Raw genomic sequence first — 16622 nt, 5'->3', positions numbered from 1 at the left:
GTTTAATATAATTTACGATATATTTATGTAATTTAGATGTTTATATTCGCAGTAAACTTTGTGTCATTAATAATTGCACCATAGATATAATATAAAATATATGCTAATTGATGAGTGTATACTCTGCTGGTAGAGTAGTTAAAACATAATCAATTAAAAATACATATTGTTTGTTGCATAAATTACATATTAAATTGCATAAATTACATAAAACATAATCAATTAAAAATACATATTGTTTGTTGCATAAATTACAGTTTTTGAAATCCACTTACTTGATCAGCAATTCTCCAAAGCATTGTATTTTGTCACTGTCGTCACTGCAAAAGATATAATGATAGTCTTCAAAACATTTTATTTATGATATTGATAATGAGGTTAATTATAAAATGAAGTTAGTAAGGTATGTTTTCCTGCTACTAATGTTGCTATTAAATATTTATTTAATACTACAATAAAAAATTACAATCTTAAACATTGTATTTTGTCATGATTAATGGAGATTGCTGCATAACATGTAGTGGAAGATTATTTTTTTTATTTATCAATCAAAGAAATATCATGTATTGACTTAAAACATGAATTATAGACTATTTATCTTTACCTCAGCCATAGTAACTTTGAACTTGATGGTAGGGGTATTCCTTATCAACTGAAAACTCAATTTCATTCCAGTGTGGAATGAGTTTTCATGGAAGAAATTTGACCATCCTGTTGACACTGTGACTCTATCTTTAGTGATCTTCAAAAATGTTTGCCACTTTCTCCCTTGGAATTCAAAGATTGCGACTTCAACATCTTTGTTCATCACATGTGTCCTCCAGAATTGAATTGGTATGTGCTATAATGTTAATTACATTAATTTATCAATTTCAATTGTTCAGTTTATAAATCAATACACTCAATGATTATTAAATATATTTATGAAATAAAAATGTAAATTCTTACCAATTTTTTGTGGTTTGATGTTGCCATGGTTGATTTGAAGGAAGGTGAAACAATGGCTTCTGAACATGATGGTCTGTCTATCATGACGATAGCTCCTTCTATAAAGTAATGATTAAAACATGGAATATTAAAATTTATATTAACAAAGTTGAATTTATTGTAATTTTTTACCCCATTCTGGTTGGTATTCCTTAGCACATTGCGTAGTGCCATCATATATTTCCACATAGAAACAACTGGGTGAGATCAGATCAAAAGTCAAGATATCTCCTGCTCTCAAGTGATTATCTTTGTGGAATTTCTGCCACCCATTGTCCAAGCACATTTTTCTGTTTTCAAGTTGTTTGATTGCTACTATCCAATAGTTATTAAATCTGTTTTCAAGCTCGCATGTTGGGCCTATCTCAACTTGGTATTTCTCTTGAAATTTTTCTGGAAAGATCTGTTGTAGGGAGTATTATTTAACATAAATGTAATTGTGTATTTGAATCTTGATGATACAAGGAATGTTATTTCAAAAAAAAAGAAGCTAAAAGTAATAAGCAAATTTCAATACATACCATTTGTGATTGTTCATCGGATGAAATTATCGTGGTGAATCTTGCAATGTTATCTTCCGAGTATCTCTGTTCTGGTTGCATAGACATTTTTTTACCACTTGAATGTTTGAGATTTACAAAGAGAATATGGAAGAAGGAAGAAGGAAGAAGAGGAGTAATTGTGGAAGATGGAAATGGTTGTTGCCTTTATTGAATGCTAGGTGGGAAGTATTTTAATATATATTGTTCTCCACATATGTATTCTCTTTCTATTGATAATTTAGTAATTAAATAATATTATAATTAGATGAATATGTGATTTGCTAATACGATAATTAGATGAATACGTAACTAATTAATACTATTATAAATAGATCAAAGTTATTAACTATTACTTTTGCATCGTTCAAGTATAATATTGCATTTGATGTTGTTGTGATTTTTGTTTTCTATGTTTTTCCGAATTTATCTCCTAATTTGCATATTGTTTTATAATTTTTGGCAATAATTTTTGAGGGTTTGTTGGAAAGATTCGTTTATCAATTAACATAGAAAAAATTGTAGTTTTTGTTTGCAAATTATATAATAATATGATTTTGTATTTTTAATAGTATAACTGGTAGTATTAATATGAAGTACAGTATGTATAAATATTAATTGTTGTACAAAATCGTATTAATATCGTGTGTTTTTCTATTGACATTGTTGGTATGGTTTATTTTTGGTATTTCTGTATATATTTTGTTTTAGAGTACTGAAGATTGTGAATAATTTAAGGTTTATATTAATTTTCTTAGAAATAAATATTTGTCATTATTATAAAGAGTGAATGTTGTATTTGTAGAGGGATTTTGTTGTTCTTATTGATTTATAAGAAAATATTTATTCATAAATATTGTATTCTCAAATGTTGTACTCTCTTTGTTTCGAATAATTTAGTACTCCCAAATTATGAATACATATTTGGACGTTGTATACAAAAGATTCGGCACGGAATGTTGTCAGCAGCGCAACGCGCTGGGGATTCACTAGTTTGAATCAAAACTCACATAATGCTCCAAATGACCAACTTCCCTCCTCAAGGTGTATGTGTAAATTCCACCTTCATGCTTTGAACCTGTCACATGCCATGATAAACCTTTAAAATATTCGGCTTGAAATTTCTTGAATATCTTAATAGTATACACTTGTGCTGCTTGCCTCAAAATACCACAATCCACACCAATTCTTGGCACCCCTCGAGCACATTCGAAATCATCGACAGCTTGATTCTCACGCATCTTTTCTGCTTGCTTCTCATAGTGACTAACAAACTCAGTTAATGTCATTGTCTTACAAGACAAATGTTTAAAAACATTATTTGTGCTTTCACTCCTCTGCCTAGATCTTATACCGGCCGAAAATTTATCACGGTTGAATGCGGGGCACCATTTATGACGTATCAAGTACAGATTACTCAACCACTTATTCTCAGTAACATTCCATCCTTCACATAGATCTCTCCAAAGCTGCTCCATTTCATTCTCCATTTCAACTTCATACAACATTTTATTGAACTTCGCCTTAAATTGAGAATCTGAAAGCAGATGTGAAATATGTTGAGTGGCATTTTTAGAGATATGCCAAACACATAACCGATGGATGCTGTTCGGAAAAACCTTGCCAATAGCATTGGCCATTGCACTATCTTGATCAGTAAATATTGTTTTAGGTGCTTTGTTCCCCATTGCCTCCATAAACGTCTCGAACACCCAAATAAATGAGGCTATTGTCTCATCTAACATGAAAGCACAACCAAATAAGACATTTCTCCAATGGTTATTGACCCCCACAAAAGGCGCACATACCATGTTGTACTTGTTTGTACGATACGTGGTGTCGAACACTAAAACATCACCAAAGCAATCATAATCAATTCTTGAAGCACCGTCACACCAGAAAAAATTAGTCATTCTATTTTGGTCATCAACTTGAAAAGAGTAGAATAGATTACTTCCACTAGCTTGTAAGGACTGTAAGTGCCTTAGAAGACTTTGACAATCTCCTGCACTTATTAAGCTCATTCTTTTCGATTGTAAAAAATTTTTAGCATCCTGAAGAGTAAAACCAACATTTTGCGCTCCTCCCGCTTCATTTGTCAGATAAGAATAAGCTTTTGTGGGTTTTATCCTAGAATCAACCATGGTGTTAAGAATGCTCCCCTTTGTTTTTGTAATCTTGCGACACGATCTAATTAAATGATTCTGATTATCCTCAACAAAAGGATGACTGTGGACATCATTGAATTCAACCACTTCCCAAACAGATTCTTTGATATGAAACCTAATGCGAGCTGTACACCCACATCTTTTTAATGACCTTTCAGTTTTTCTGTCCTCAGACGGGGCAAATTCAGAGAATCCCTCACAACAACATAAAAATAAACATCCACAAAGCTCATTTTTTCTATTGTAGGACTTCTTACCTTTTCGTATTCCGAACCCTTTGGTAAATGCAAAAGTCATTCCCAATTTGAACTCAAATTCAGTGTCCACACGATGAACATATGAAGTTTCTAGATTTTCTGCAGTAGAAAAAGAAATTATGTAAAATTCAATATAAACTCATACAATTAAAATATTACACAATTTATTATTAGATTTACATTAAAAATTCATATCCTTATTTTTATGCTGTTAAAATATGCATTAGGCTGATTAGAAATATCAATCATAAAACAAAATGATAAAACTTTAGCAACTAAACATGTAGATTTTAAAATTATATTATAAAAGAACAATTATAAAATAATGAAAACAAAGCTAAAAGAGCAGTCGATTAAGAATACTAAATTTTACTTGATTAGGAAGACTAAATTTTAGTTCATCCGATTATACGTAGTTATCCAATAAAGTTTAAAAGAATATTTAGATAAATAAATATATAGTGGGTAATAAGAATAGGTATTCAAGAACTCATGTATGTATGCATAACAGAAGAATAAGTGGCGTACCGTCGAAATCCATTGATTGTTTTGTAATGAAGAATTCTTTTGATTGTTTTGTAATGAAGAATTCTTTTAATTGATTTGAAGACTATGATAGATAAATCATAGAAAGATTGTGTATAGATTATGCGTGAGTGTATTTATGGGATAATTTATAATTTCCATAATAGAAATTTTGTTAATTGGCAGTGTGAATATGTAATATCCCAGCTGGAAGTTGGAGCCTCTAAGTTTCCATGTGTCAATGTATTAGTGGTAGGACACACCACATAATATTTCCACCTTGGTATGTCAAGTCCATGGAATTTTTTCTCGAAAGTAATAGAGTTATTTTCTTATTTTTCTTATTGTTTTGTGAATACTTTGTAGGGTTGTGAATTCTTTAACATTTCAAAATTTAAGCCATGTTTGGTTGTCTGGAAAAGTAATCTGATTCCTTAAATTTTAAATTCATGTGTTTGTTTCGGTTTTTAATCAAACTGGGAAAGTAATCAGAATCCGAGAACAAGGAAAGTTAGTACAATTTTCCAGGATTCTGAATCCTAGCTTTTCTAACTTATTCTTTTTCTCAGTTTTAGAATTCTTACATATTTAATGCAATATAGTATAGTTTATTATTATTATTACAATTATTACTATTATTATTATTATTGTTATTATTATTATTATTATTATTAATTAGAATATTTTAAAAATAATTTAAAATTTTAAATCATACTTAATTTCAGTATAATAAATAACTATGATTAAAATTATCATAATAATAACTTATTTTATAATAATTCATAATAATAATCAATAATTTATGAAATAATTAAAATATAATTATATAATATAAATCGTATAATAAATAATATTTATTATTTTTATAAATTAATAATTTAAAGTCATAGCAATTTTAATTTATTAAATTTATTCACTTATTATATCAGTAAATATTATAATTATGATACCAATTATTATTATTATAATAATAAATGAGTATAATATTTCATACTATAATTATAATTATATTAGTGTATATTATGATGGATAATCCATATTTAAACTATCCATTGTAATAATAAATATATTAATATAATTATTATTATTTGTAATTAATAATTTATTAAGAATTTCATAATATTATTTTTTTATAAATAAAGAATAATAAGTAGTACTCCCTCCGTCCCACTTTAGGAGTCCCGGTTTACCATTTATGGATGTCCCACTTTAGGAGTTCCGCTTGGAATATTCCATAATTAGTAATAGGCCCCACATTCCACTCACCTTTTTCCACTCACATTTTATTAAAAAACTAATATATAAAAGTAGGACACACATCCCACTATCTTTTTTCACCAACTTTTCATTAGATTTATTAAAACCTGTGCCGAACTCAACCGGGACTCCTAAAGTGGGACGGAGGGAGTATATTTTTAGTTTGGTATTTAAATTAAATATAAATTTAAAATCTTGAAATTTTCCAAACACAGGAAAGTAAAGTTACTAGGAATATTCCCAGGATTCATTTTCCCATAAATCATTTTCCTTGCCAACTTTACTTTCCCGTCAACCAAACATGACTTTAATGTATTGAAGTCCGACGAGTTTTTTAGGTATATGGCCATTTGGCCAGTTTGAGTTGCAAAATCAGTCCAGTCATTAGCTTTCGTTTTAATTTAGTTTTGAGTTTGTTTGTCAATATAATAGTTTAGAGCATCCTTAATCCCGTCCCAATTTCAGGCATAAGTCCTCTCCACGTCATCATTCCCTCAGATTTGAGTCACAGGCCCCATCCCAAGCCACAACTATTAAATTACACTATTCACAACTCCAGCCGATATTATTAGTAATTGAAAACGTTGAACAATTATAACATATGAGAAATTCATTTTTAATACGAAAAAAAAATAACTAAAAAAATTTAAAAATTAGAACATTAAAAAAAGTGCAAAAAAAATTTTAAAATCTGAAAATCTGAAAATCAAACACGTCGCCCCTCTTCCTCTCTCCCTCTTCCAAAATGCGTAAAAATTCAGAAATTGGGCCCCAGGACCGGCCCGAACCCCCTCCAACGCCGGGCTGGGACGCTGGGTGTGCGGCACGGGCACGATTAACGCGCGTTCGGGACGGACCCCGGGCGCGGCCCTAGGCCGCGACTGCGTCCCCGGGACCAGCCCAGGCCGGAAATTGCTCTCCTCCAACACGTCATGACGAGGGCCGGGACCCAACAGCGGTCCGGCCCGCTGCGTTAACGATGCTCTTAGAAAACTCACATTAAAGTGAGGCGGTATCACCCAAACTTTCCAATTGTTTAGAGCGTTGTTTTAAATAATCATTAGTTGTGGGATCGACGCCTTACTCCATCTACTAAGTTAATACTATCTCTGTCTTTGAAAAATAGAATCTTTTGAAACGACACATGTGTTAATGCATAATTGAAAAATTATGAGAGAAGCATTGGTAAAATAAGAGTGAAAAAGAAAAAAATGGATAAAGGAAGAGAGTGGAAGAGAAAAAACAGTGAAAGTAGGAGTAACTTCTATTTTAAGGGGCAGACAGAGGTTGGTAGTACTCCCCATCTTCCATCTTTTGGCACATTTTCTTTTACCACCATTTTTGAAAAAATAAAAAGAAATACTCCCTCTGTTTCTTCATGGTTGAGTCATTTTTCATTTTGAGAAGTTTCTTCATAGTTGAGTCATTTCTATATATGGTAACTTTTTTCTCTTTCTTACTTTACTCTCTCTTACTTTATTCTCTCTACATTCTCCTCTCTCTTACTTTTTTATCTATTTATTTAACACACCCAATATTCCTTTCTAAAACTCCGTGCCGAAAAGTTTCGCCTCAACTATGGCGAAACGGAGGGAGTACTAGTTAAATCCCTACTATAACTATTTATGGGGTACTATAACTTTTCCAAAACTAGTGCAAAAAGGAAATGTGTCACTACTAATGGAACGAAGAGAGTAGTATTATGGCTTAAGGTACTATAAACCCTTTGTCTTGTGTGCGGATTTTGATTACATCTAAAATTTCACAAATAGGTTTTGCCTCTCTTCAGTCGGCCTAAGAGCAATTAAGGCACCTACTTTGCTAGGTTGGAGACTGCCAATGATGGAGACTATCAAGTTTACTAGGAATGCCTTTTTGGAATGGGGGAGTCGGGGCGAGCTTTTGGAGGAGGTCTGTTTCTTGATAGTTTCAGTACCTAGAGGTCGAGGTTTGTGGCCCATGTTTAGATTTGTTCCATTTTGATTTTTGACAGATGAAAATTGGTGCATATAATTTTATGGGCTTCGTTGGGATTTTATAAGTTAGAGCATCTCCAGTGCTACGGACTTCCTGTCGCCCTTCCCAAAAACACCTCCTGCCACGTCAAAAGGACTTCCCAGCCTCCTGTCACGTCATAAGGACTTTCCGCTGCACAATCCACCCTTCCCATCGCCCTTCCCGCGCGGACTTCCCGTAATAAAAAAAATCACAAATTCACAAATATGCAATTTACGTTACGGAATTAAAATTTCGACACGAATACGGACGGGGAAAATGCAACGATTTTATTTTTTAAAATAAGCATACATATTTAAACTAAAAAAGTAGATATCATACCCGATAGTATGATATGTTTTTGTTTTATGTCTTAATTTCCGACGATAATACATGCGTTAGAGTTTTTAAAAAAATCGTATATATAGAGTTTGCAACGAGCCGTATATATAGAGTTTAAAAAAAATGAAAAAAAATGGGAAGTCCGCACCGGACGTCGGCGAGTCGCCACAATAGCGGACGTCCGCACGCCCTTTCACCGACGACCGCGCCCCTCCCGCGTCCTCACGGGACGTCCGCATCCGTTCCTCCACGCCTTAATGGCGGACATCACGGGGGCCCTTTCCGAAAGCCTCCGCTGGAGATGCTCTTAGAGATGGAAGTAAAATATGACCATTGATGAAGCAACAACCAGGATTTTAATTGATGAAATTCTGGGAATATGTAGGGCAAGGATCCCCTGCTGTGCAGTGTAGGGACTGTGCTTCAAAATACAGATTTTATTGAATAAAACGCAGATATGGATCCTTTTATCTTATTTTTTTTCCTTTTCTTTGATTCAATTATCTCTCTTCAAAATAGCACAGCCCTGCTGTGGCTGTGGCTGTGTCTGTTTCCGAATATGTATCCACGACGCCATGTCATTGGAAAAGAAATAATTGGAAAAGGCCTATACGTAGCCATTAAATGAATATTAAAGGCGAAAAGCAAAACAAAAGGAAAGTGGAAAAATAAATAATTGTAAATCCGGTTCTTCTCTCTAGTCGGTCAAAATTACTGCAACAATCCCTCTAATTACTGAAGATTCTCAAAATGGAGTATTAGATTTGTTTGGGTCGATTGTTAATTAGATTAATCAAATCATCCTGAATGGCGTCGAGTAAAGATATGAATTTCAACGCCATCGGGGGGACTTTCCAAGGCGCAGATGTAATCTCGATGATGAAGGATTAGGAGGCGAAAGGGGATGATTGAATATCGACTTAAACGTCGCGCCGCCCGAGGCTGATTTGGCGGCGGAACACGGAGATGAACCGGAAACTCCGCCGCCAGACGGGGTGAAGGGGAGAAAGAGACGTTGGGTTGCGCTTCTCGGAGTTGCGGAGAGTGAACTGCGCGAGAAAAAGGAAGAAGAAATCAGGAACAGGAAGCGGTGTGGCGAGGGGGAGGTCGGTGGCGATGCCGAGGAAGTACAGTGACTCGGTGCTGGAATTACTTCGTCATAGCAGAAACACAAAATCTGCCACCGTGTTTTGCACAAACCGGAAGTCCAGGTGATGTCATTGTGCCACACCATATAGGAAATTTCGTTTGATTTCCATAAACAACATGGTGTTTAAAAGCGTCCTAATCTTGGATTCATTTTTTATTTTAAATAAATGTTTATTGATTGTTCAATTTGGTTTATGTCGCTTGATTTTTTTTTTGTTGGGTATGAGCAATAACGATTTAACTCGATTATAAATATTCCACAAAGTTCACTCCCTCATTTCTTAATTTGGGATGATTATATCGATACATTTAATTTATTTTTTTACCGTGCAACATGACATGCTTTTTCACTTTAGAAAAAGGTTAGGGTTCTAATTCTATCCTACTAGCCATAAGACACGTCCACATGAGTTAAGTGGTTTGGTGAGGGCTGACAGTCCACCTTATTAATACTACTACTACTAATAACCTTTATTCTTGCTTCTACTCCTTCCTCCCAACTAAATTGCATACTCCATATTTTTTTCCGCATGTACTGTATTTTGTAAACATAATACTTATCCGTCCCCAAAGAATATGCATTTTAGGTTCGACACAAATTTTGATGCAAAATTGATAAAATAAGAGAAAGATAGAGAGAGAAAAAAGTTTCCAAAATTAGAAAGTGTATATTCTTGTGGGACAGAGGGAGTGATAAACAGTTAAATTGGACAAAAGTAAAATAAGACAGATAATGATACAGAGGAGAGTCTCTTCTAGTACATTATTCCGTCCCATACTTTATTTTCGCTCCCCTTTAACAATTTACTACTCCCTCCATCTCCAAAGAATATGCACTTTGGGTTCGACACGGGTTTTAATTAAAAATTGGTAAAGTAAGAGAGATGTTGAGAGAAAAAGTAATTAAAGAATTGTTAGTGGAGAATGGGTCTCACCTCATTAGAGAGAAAAGACTTTCCAAAATTAGAAATTGCATATTCTTGTGGGACGGAGGGAGTATCATTTTCCCAAAACAAGTAGTATAAAAAAAATGTGTTATCTTAGTTGGGACAGTTAGAGTAGAAAATAAACAACAATCATTCTTCCAAAACAAGTAGTAGTATAAAAAAAATGTGTTATTTTAGCTGAGACAAATAGAGTAGAAAATAAACAACAATTCACTATCTATTTATTGGGAGTATGATATATTCCCCTTTGTCCTTAAAAATTGGATAAACTTGTAAATAACACATGTTTTAATGTGCAAATAAAGTAAGAGAGATGACAAAATATTGTGGGAGAAGTGTTAGTAGATTTGTGTGGTCCATATTATAAATGATGTATATGATTATTATTTGTTGAAAACTTTCTATATTTAGACTTGGTCTTTTATAGTATGGTGCAAAATGGTAAAACTAGTCTATTTTTAGGACGGATGAAATATACGTTTGTTTGATATTCATCATTTTTTTTATTTGAAATCAACTCATCGAGAATATAGATCAAATGGTTTTGCATAATCATCAACCAAAATATTTCTACAATATCACGTTTAGGGGTGTTGAAACGGGTAGCGGGTATCGAGAAATTCCCAGCCCGATCCGATACCCGACGGGTATCGGGTACCTATTACCCGATATAATCGGGACCGGGACGGGTATCGAGTATTGAATATTTGAGGGAAGCGGGCATACCCAATCGGGTATACCCGTGACACTGAAATTTTAGTTGCGATTAGTCAATATACTCTCTCTGCCTAGAATTCTCTTGCTTCTACTTTACAGAATTTGTTTCCCATCTCCCATTATCTTCCTTAAGTTCCGTCGCCACTCGTCACACATGCAAGACTGGGCATTTGTTAGGAACCTAAATTCCTAACGAACCGATTAAACGGAAAATAATAAGATAAGAGAATCTAGCGCCCGTGAGGGTCGGCGGGGTTAAGGATCTGGGCGGCTGTGCGCGGGTTCCAACCCGTCGGGCAACGACTACAGATCAGATATACGTTTCCGGCTGTGCGCAAAGAGATTCCGTCGGGCAGCCGGTGACATATGGAATTTATGATTCAACGTACCACACATGGAACTTTGCCAAAATAATGTATTCATTGAATGATTAAAATGATAATAACATCTCCTATTTATAATACTCTAATACTACTACCCTAACTTATTGAGCAAGAAACAAAATATATGGAAGATACTATGAATCAAGAGATAACTAACTAAAAGATATGGAAGATATGGTGAATCAAAATATACTAATTAATTGGGGAAACCTAAGATATGGAGATCGTAACAACTCCCCCACGGTTGAAATCCACCTTGTCCTCAAGGTGGGAACCACGAAGCAACGAAGAGAGTTGAAATCAGAAGCTTTGGCGAGACGTCTCCTCCGGGATCAAACGCAAAAGATAGTTGTTTTGTACCCCAATAACCAACTATCATATGCTCAATGTAAACATCTCTGAGATCGAACGTCCTCTCCATTACATCAGTAAATGACATGTCTGACAAACCATTAACCATTTCTCTCCGAGCATCCTGTAGCTCAACAATATACAAATTCTGGAGTTTCTCTGTTTTTATTGAAGGATACATGAGGGAAAATGCATCTGCTCCTACTCTCTTCCCATATGTCATTGCAAGACCTCCATCAAACTCAAAGGTTGCAATTGTACTTGAATCAAGAAGACCACCAACCTTATCATTTTTATTCACCTCTATAGCACTTACTTCTTCATCTACCAATTTCTTCTCGATGAGCAGCAAGTCAACTTGATTTAACACTTCAGAATCACCTTCAACTCCCAAGTATTTCTCTTCACAAGAAACAAGCTTCGTAGCCAAGTGGAGGCTCGGTCGATGCAGGCAGGAAGGCGGGCGTTGGAGCAGGGGCTGCTGCACAGTAGTGGGCAATTTGAGGCAGGCCTCGGCTTGACGGAGGTGAGTCGTAGCATGGCAGCAGGATGGTGATCGATGCTGATCCACGTGTAGCGGTGGGGGCAGTGCAGCAGCAGGGGCGGGTGGCGCTGCTGCGCGGCGGTGACTTGGTTGTCATTGTTGGTCGAGCAGGTGCTGCAGCGGTGGCTTCTGGTCGAGCACGAGTTGCGGTTGTGATGGTGTATGGTTGTGGTTCGAGATGGTGGTAAGCGGATGGTTAGGCGTGGCTGAATCAGCAGGAGGAAACCTCGGGGCCAGAAAGAGGAGCGCGTCGTGTGTTCTGACGCGTAGGTATCTGATGTTCCACACGGCGGCGGACCGTACAACAGGTCTGGAGCCGACTGTGGTGGTGGTTCCGGCAGCGGAGGGGCACGGATCTCTCCCACACGGCGAGCGGATGTTCGGGAGGGCGGGCGACGCCTGGGCTGTCTGCAATCAAAGTCCACATGATGATGTTGTTGATAGGGATCAGTGTCGTAGTTGGAGGAGTAACGTCGATACGCTGCTTTTGATGCCTGCAATTTTGTCACACGTCGCTCGATTGCTTCCCAACTTGATTCTAATCTGGACATAGCGGCATCCAATTGATCGAACAGTTGTTCATAACGCCCCAAATCCGGTGTAGCTGCATGACATGATGACGTTGAATAGCGGCAGTGGAACTCGGCAGTGGGAGGTGATCGGGGCAGGTGCTGGGCAGGTGCAGTGGAACTCTCAATGAAAGCACCAGTTGTTAGGAACCTAAATTCCTAACGAACCGATTAAACGGAAAATAATAAGATAAGAGAATCCGGCGCCCGTGAGGGTCGGCGGGGTTAAGGATCTGGGCGGCTGTGCGCGGGTTCCAACCCGTCGGGCAATGACTACAGATCAGATATACGTTTTCGGCTGTGCGCAGAGAGATTCCGTCAGGCAGCCGGTGACATATGGAATTTATGATTCAACGTACCACACATGGAACTTTGCCAAAATAATGTATTCATTGAATGATTAAAATGATAATAACATCTCCTATTTATAATACTCTAATACTACTACCCTAACTTATTGAGCAAGAAACAAAATATATGGAAGATACTATGAATCAAGAGATAACTAACTAAAAGATATGGAAGATATGGTGAATCAAAATATACTAATTAATTGGGGAAACCTAAGATATGGAGATCGTAACAGCATTCCATTTCGGACTAAATAAAAGCACAACTTTTACTCTATTTAAATATAAATTTCCTACTGTGATGGCAACAATAGATATTAATGACACATACTTGTGAATTTGACGATCGGGTGCAGGTACCCGCCACAACCCGTGCGGGATATCCGACTTGGGTATCGGGTATACCCAAATTGCTGGCGGGGCGGGTATTGGGTGGGGAGTTTGGGGCGAAATCAGATGCGGGTTTCCACGGGTACCCGTTTCGACTCCCCTCACGTTCATTGTGTGAAGATTAATTATAATCTCAAATATTATTTGTATTTATTAAAAAATAATTAAAATTTGAAATGGTGTGATATGCATATTATTCTCGTCGCTTGTTTCATGAACAACGAAGAACCAACAAAGAATATGGCGAAATACTTGATACATGTGGATGAATGACGCCATAAACGAGAGAAGGAATCGTCTAGTAAGTCGTTGATAGAATGATTAACAATATAAACTCATACTAATATTAGTTGTGACTTTTTGGTCCAGCAATAATGTCTTAATATAGGCAAAAAGGTGGATGAATGACGCCATAAACGAGAGAAGGAATCGTCTAGTAAGTCGTTGATAGAATGGTTAACAATATAAACTCATACTAATATTAATTGTGACTTTTTGGTCCAGCAATAATGTCTTAATATAGGCAAAAAAATCTTTAACATAATGAAAAATAGAACTTAAAAAATAAACTAGAAAGAAATAACCTAAAGGAGAAAGTTTAATTAGTAGAAGAAAATAATATAAAACTCAATTAATATTGGTCTAACAACTTTCCATTTACTTATTCAAATTAATTTAGAAAACTCTAATTTATAAACGAAATATAAATTAAAGCTAATTAATTATAACCATATATGCATCATGGTAAATTTTATGTGCCACATATAACACATGGTTAATTAAATAAAACAAGTTATAATTGCCGTGTTATTAATGAGATTATTGAAAATTCTCATTCCGATTTAGCAAAGATAAATGAAAGAGATCATTCAAAAAAAAAACGAAAGAAAGAAAGAAATCTTATTTTAATAATGATCGATCTTGACAATTTATGAGTTTACACATGAATATATACTCGATGAGTTATTGACAAAATGTCATATTTTACAATATTAATATCATTACAATAGTATAATTAGTTTGCATCTAACGGTATTTTACAAAGCGATATTCAATTTTTAGTGGGCCTGTCATAAAAGCCCAATATTCAACAAGTCATAATTAATAAAAAAGGAAAAAAATATACGGCTACACATACATTCCATTCACAATTCACAACCCTAATATCCCTTTGCCGCCTATAAAACCCTCCCTAAACCCTCTCTTCTTCCTCACCGCTATCATATCTCCAGTTTCCCATTACTTACGCTCTTCAAATTTTAATAATTAACAATGGAGTTTTGGGGTAAGTTTCGCTTGCAGTCTCCTATCTTCTTCATAATTATACTTTGGATTCATCAGCTTTCTTTCATGTTTGTTTTTATGTTTAATTTTGTTTGAAATTATGTTATTACTTGATTACTTGCTTTATTTCTGTTGCGCTGTTTGTATTTGTATTTGTATTTGTATTTGTATTTGTATTTGTGTTTGTGTTTGTGTTATTTTATTTTTTTCTGTGTAAAGCTTGATTTTTTGGGTTTTACTTCTATCACGGCCGTGGTTGTATTTGTGTTTAATTTAATTTGAAATCATGTTATTTTTCAAGAAATCACAATTTTTGGGCACTTATGTATTTATGTTATATATAGTTGTTTGTGTTTGTTTTTTTTTTATTTTTTCTGTGTAAAGTTTTGAGTTTTTGGGTTCAGTTCTATCATGTTTAGCCAGAGTAGAACTGTTATTATGTTTGTTTTTTAGAGTTAGAATTATGTTTCGGTGCTTATTTTAAGATGTTGTGTTAACGGTTATGATTGGGAATATTTCATAGATCGTTGTTAATGATCGTATATTGCATTAACTAGTAAAAGTGTTTCCTTTTGAAAATATTTGGACACAATTTTGTTCGACTTAAATTTTTTATTTGTGTTCTAATTGTAACAATGATTATGTTGTTTAGGTGTTGAAGTTAAGGCTGGAGAGAAACTCAAGGTTGAACCTGAGTTGGGAAAGTTGATTCATATTTCCCAAGTAAGAAAATTAGTACTACTATATACTTTGATTATATTTATAGTTCAAGATTCATCTTTTATGGTATATTTATCATAAGGTAAGAAAATTGGTAATTGCCTCGTGTATGTATAGTTCTTGATTTACCTTTATATTTATCATTTTAATGTTCATTTGTAGGCCTCAATGGGAGAGCTGTGAAATTAGTAGAAATTGCTCTATGTATACATTTATAGTTCCAGATTTACCTTTTATTGTATATTTATCATTTTGATGTTCTTATATAGGCTGCAATGGGTGAGGTAAAAGATGTTAAAGGTGCCAAAAATGTTCATCTACGGATGAAAATTGATGATAAGGATTTCATCATTGGATCCCTTGCAGCTGAGAATCGACCACAAGTGATGTTTGATCTGGTCTTTGAGAAGGAATTTGAACTTTCCCATGACTTGAAGAGTGGCAGCGTCTACTTTATTGGTTACATTGCTGATGATCCTGTATCAGGTGCAATATGATATTAGTTTTAAGTATTAATTGTCTCTTAAAATAAGTCATGTTTGTGTCTACAAATGTCGTTACTGTTGGTTATTTGATATTTTAGAGGGTGAAGATTATTCTGAATTCGATGATGAATCTGATGATGAGGAATTGCCGATTGAAGCCCCTGCTAAGGAAAATGGTATTGTACTATCTTTTTGAATGACCTCAGTGGTTTCTTATGAATCTATTTCATTTCAACTCAATTGGTTTTTCTTCATATAGGTACTGCAAAGGCTAAAGCTTTGGATACAAAGCCCGCTGGAAAAGCAAAGACAGAAGAGAAGAAAGAGGAGAAGGTAGAATTGAAAGTGGAGGAAGAGAATGCTAGTGATGACGATGATGACGAAGATGATAGTGATGCTGACATGGCTCTTGATGATAGTGACCTCTCTGGCGTATGTCCTTATCCTTACTAATATGTTTTTGTATTAATGCTTGATTTGCTCATATATTTTGGTTACTGGCATTCAGGATTCTGATGATGATGAAGAAGATGATGAAGACTCAAGCGAGGAAGATTCGCCACCCAAGCCAAATCAGTCCAACAAGAAGAGACCTGCACCTGTTGAGAAAGCTCCTGCTGCCAAGAAAGTTAAAGCAGCCACTCCTGATAAGCCAGGTTTGTT

General features: G+C 35.0%; 2 protein-coding genes across 2 annotated transcripts in view; one reads left to right on the top strand and one right to left on the bottom strand.

Moving 5' to 3' along the window:
- Positions 1–2515: 2515 nt before the first annotated feature.
- Positions 2516–4492, bottom strand: LOC125221223 (protein FAR1-RELATED SEQUENCE 5-like). Its single transcript, XM_048123350.1, has 3 exons — positions 4480–4492; positions 3952–4050; positions 2516–3372 (listed from the first exon to the last, which is right to left on the bottom strand). The coding sequence occupies exons 1-3, from the start codon at positions 4490–4492 to the stop codon at positions 2516–2518; spliced, it is 969 nt and encodes a 322-aa protein (XP_047979307.1).
- A 10128-nt stretch (positions 4493–14620) lies between these two features.
- LOC125221222 (histone deacetylase HDT1-like) overlaps positions 14621–16622 on the top strand; it is a 2168-nt gene continuing 166 nt past the window's right edge. Inside the window, exons 1-6 of the mRNA XM_048123349.1 lie at positions 14621–14755; positions 15407–15477; positions 15744–15960; positions 16058–16135; positions 16219–16391; positions 16468–16619. Coding sequence (XP_047979306.1) covers positions 14743–14755; positions 15407–15477; positions 15744–15960; positions 16058–16135; positions 16219–16391; positions 16468–16619 — 704 coding nt within the window. The 5' untranslated portion in view covers positions 14621–14742. The remainder of the gene's footprint in view (positions 14756–15406; positions 15478–15743; positions 15961–16057; positions 16136–16218; positions 16392–16467; positions 16620–16622) is intronic.

Source organism: Salvia hispanica, chromosome 4 (assembly GCF_023119035.1).
Source record: "Salvia hispanica cultivar TCC Black 2014 chromosome 4, UniMelb_Shisp_WGS_1.0, whole genome shotgun sequence".
NCBI lineage: Eukaryota > Viridiplantae > Streptophyta > Magnoliopsida > Lamiales > Lamiaceae > Salvia > Salvia hispanica.
This window is presented reverse-complemented; position numbering and strand designations above follow the sequence as displayed.

Coding starts and splice junctions, on each gene's coding strand:
- LOC125221223 (XM_048123350.1), bottom strand. Junction 3,373..3,951: donor AGGGTTCGGAATACGAAAAG/GTAAGAAGTCCT, acceptor GTGATGTTTTAG/TGTTCGACACCACGTATCGT.